The following is a 3,578-nucleotide window of genomic DNA, read 5'->3' as shown; positions in this document are numbered from 1 at the left end:
ACAAGTGCATGCCCCGCAGGGGGCATTCCAGTCATGCATGGGCTGTTGGTAGCTTGGAAAATAAAGTTGCTTCGCTCATGTAAGCAACAGAAACCTGTGAAATACACAAGTATTGAAAGTGGTTGGAAGTTCAAGCTCTAGAAGAGCTAGCCGAGTGTTTGATTAGTCCTTCTTCCCTCCTCGTTTATTTTGACTGTCCCGCCATGAGTCTAAAATTCATCCGCATCGGAGAATTTAAGCTGATACTGGAACCTCTGCAGCTTTAATCTTGTCACTGTACCGCGTAGAGGGGAAAATAATTTGCAAAGACCTTTATAGGTAATAGGAATAAAACGAGGGGCTTCTGTAAATGTGTGAACCTGATCTCATCGTGCTACAGTCTCTTCTGCTTTGAGATGATAATTATGTTTGCTAAGGGAGTTCAGGGATGATGGAAACTCTAGCAGTAGATAAAGTGTTTCTATTTCTGGCACCTTAGGGATAGAGTATCAATTCACCACGACAGATGGAGCAAAAGCCCTTGAAGTGCTGTTGTTGAAATAACTTCGAGACCTGTCATCTGCCAACAGATACTGTTCACGAGCAGGCATGAAGAAGTTTCAGGCTGATGGCGTGAGATCCTGCCAAATGTCCGTCACGGCTGCGGTTAAAGTAAAAGCTGAATGGGAAACAAGGTAGGTAAACAGCAATCTGCACGGGAAGGAGGCTTTGTTGGAAAGAAGTTTCTCTCTCATAACGTTTGCAGGGAAAAAGTACGAAGTGGAGGAGAGTGTGATTTATGGTTTAGCTTGTCTGGTTCTTACTGTGTTAACAGGTTGGCTTGAATTGTTTATAATTTTGCCCAAATTGAACTTTTTGGTCGAAAAATCCTGGTGCGCCATGTGTGTCTGGTCAAATGTAAAATGTAAAATATAAAATATATTTAAAATATATATATAATATAAAAATATATAAAAGCTCAGCTAAATAGTTTAACCGTTTCTGTACCTGAGATTAGGTCGGGGAGGATTGCTTTTCTTCTGTTGAGAAATGAAATCCTGTAATTGGTTCATCAAAAAGCCCACGAACCTGATACGTGATACTGAGTCGTCCGGAGCTGCTGATTAGTGTGTGTGATTCATGGGAAGAGTAAAGCCAATTAACACACCTCTCATATGCCAGCTGGGCTTAGATGCATCTTCAGCTTTTGACCTTAAACATACCTCTGCTGGGAATACTTTTTTTAGCATCATCTAACCTATTAATGATTTACTTTAGACTTACAACTGCAAGGGGCAAATAAAATACTAAAAAAAACCCAAACCCAAACCTCCAAAAAACCCCAACCGACCAACCAAAACCAAACAAAAAAACCCAAACCTCCACAACAAACCAAACACACACTTGGCAGAACTAATGGATATATGTTGTTTATCATGAATCACAAAAAAAAAAAAAATCAGTTATGTTACGAATGAAGCTTAAACTTGTTCCAGTATTAGGTGGGAGAGAAATATGATTAACTATGCCCTGTTAGGACAGCTGTTTGTTTTTATTAGATACTGGAATGTCTACTCATTTGTCATCTTCTGCCTTATCGTTTCCTAGCGTTTGATAAAGCACAAGCGTCAGTTAAAGCTTTTGTCATAATTACCACATTTATGTCCCTCTACCTATAGTTTCTCTGACATCTAGTATTGTTCTAGGCGGCACATGCAAGCAATAAGAAGTCTCTAGTTTTCACACAACTGAGATTTTTACCGTTCTCTAAGAATTGGCTGAAGGTTGTCAATTAACTGAAAACTTTTTGAAGGAATTCTTTCTTACTCAGTCTTTTAGGTATTGCTTGCCAGGGCACTGGGAGAAAGGCAAAGAAGACTCAAGCGTCCTTTGGACTGATTCTGCCTAGCGCTGTACCGTGTTGTCTAAGCATGTAATGTCAATCATCTCATGCTTCCAAACGGGAATTCTCTATCCATCCAGGAAAGGAGGGCGAAAAATTGGGTTCAGTGGCTTCTAAGCTGTCATGCTGGAATTCGTACTGCAAAGGTACTAAATCTCAAGCATTGTCTGCAAAATAAACTGTTTAGCTAACTTTAGTCCTTATCAAATCGTTTATTCTCTCCGCAGAGGGCAAACAGAGCTGAATTGATACCTTCTCTCTAATTTTTCCAGTGCCAGCTCATCTGCAGAGAAAGCAGAATTCCTGGAAGCTGTCTGCTAAACATTACAGAGGTGCGTGGAGTAGAAGAGTAAGTGAAATGGGGCTATATGAAATACGGGGAAGGAGGAGACTGAGGCACTTGTAGGGTGTTGGTGGGAGATTTTGATGACACCGGGGTAATGTCGTTCAGCTTTCCTGTGTGAAATGAATTAATATTAGGATACACCATAAAAATAATCATCTCCTATAATATCCTAACAAGACGTACTCCAGTCTTACGAGCACTGTTTGTTTAGTTCTTCTAGACTTTTAAACTTGAAACAAACGCGTAACGTGCTACGTTGTGGACGGAAGGTAGGGTTTCTTGGAGATGGACCTAGATACCGTGATTCTGCAGCACTCTAGTGTCCCTAACAAAAATCATCCAATGCGTGTTTGAAAAAAGAAAAGCCAGGACCCCGAGAGGCAGATTGCTTGGGGTGAAGGGCTGGGAAACTGGGCTTGGTTATTAAGAGCTGCTATGGAGTGGCAGCCTGGCATTTCAGAAAAGCGGCTCCTGCTCTGAAAACAGATACGGTCGTTTTCCATCCTTCCGTCACTGAAAGGATGGGAAACGGGTTTCGTCTTTAGGTTTCTAGGGAGTGCCGGACCAGAACCAGTCTCACTGTGCTGTACTTCAGGTAGGGTGATTAACATGTGACTGCCCTCTATGTCGAACTTTCCCTGAAGTAAGATGCGTAAGCTTTACAAAACTTTCCCTGTGTGAAATTCAGTCTGATGCTCGTTGCTTCTACCGTCCTGTACGTCGCTTAGGGTGTTTAAAAGCCTGCTGTAGGTGTCCCGTGAGCAAACATGTTGAATTGGGGAAACTATGAAGCTTCTTTATTGCATGCAAAGTAGTACAGAAGAGAATTTACTAGCTTTAATGAAAGAGCTATGGGAATACTGTGAAGTTAAAACAGCGTAGGCCAGCTTACTGCAGAGGAAGCACGTCTTGTGAAAACTCCTTCCATTGCACTGGATTTCTTCAGCATGGTACACTGTCTTTTCACAGGCACCACATTTGGCTCCACCTCCCCAGTTCGGCATCCTTATATCTGAAGGGTAGCCTAGAAAATCAAATTACGTAAATAAATACCACAGCAAAAGTGAATTATTTTAAACAGAACAGCTTGGTGGTTTGTTTTTGTTTTTGGTTTTTTTTTTTTTACCCTCTCCAGTCAACTGCTGTTGCAGGGTGGCCCCAAGCCAGCCCAAAGCCAATATCGGCTTGTGCGAATTACACCACAGTACTTGTAGATTATCTGGTAGCAGAGAGATGAGATGGCACTGAGAGTCCACCCAGCTTCTACAGCCCTGCTGAGGAGGGGAGACCTGGGGAGACCTTCCCTGCTGTTGGGAACTGTGGCTGGGGGAGGGGGGGTTTTTGGGATGC

At 42.3% G+C, this 3,578-nt stretch overlaps 1 protein-coding gene across 1 annotated transcript in view; it reads right to left on the bottom strand.

The window, feature by feature from the left end:
• The window catches only part of CSRP3 (cysteine and glycine-rich protein 3 (cardiac LIM protein)), an 8,948-nt gene extending 5,702 nt beyond the window's left edge, over positions 1-3,246 (bottom strand). The window contains exon 1 of the mRNA XM_009334534.1: positions 3,121-3,246. Coding sequence (XP_009332809.1) covers positions 3,121-3,232 — 112 coding nt within the window. The 5' untranslated portion in view covers positions 3,233-3,246. The remainder of the gene's footprint in view (positions 1-3,120) is intronic.
• Positions 3,247-3,578: the final 332 nt, after the last annotated feature.

The sequence above is a fragment of the Pygoscelis adeliae genome, unplaced genomic scaffold, assembly GCF_000699105.1.
Source record: "Pygoscelis adeliae isolate BGI_AS28 unplaced genomic scaffold, ASM69910v1 Scaffold171, whole genome shotgun sequence".
In the NCBI taxonomy this organism is placed as follows: domain Eukaryota; kingdom Metazoa; phylum Chordata; class Aves; order Sphenisciformes; family Spheniscidae; genus Pygoscelis; species Pygoscelis adeliae.
The sequence above is the reverse complement of the archived record's forward strand: the minus strand, read 5'-3'. Positions and strand labels throughout refer to the sequence as shown.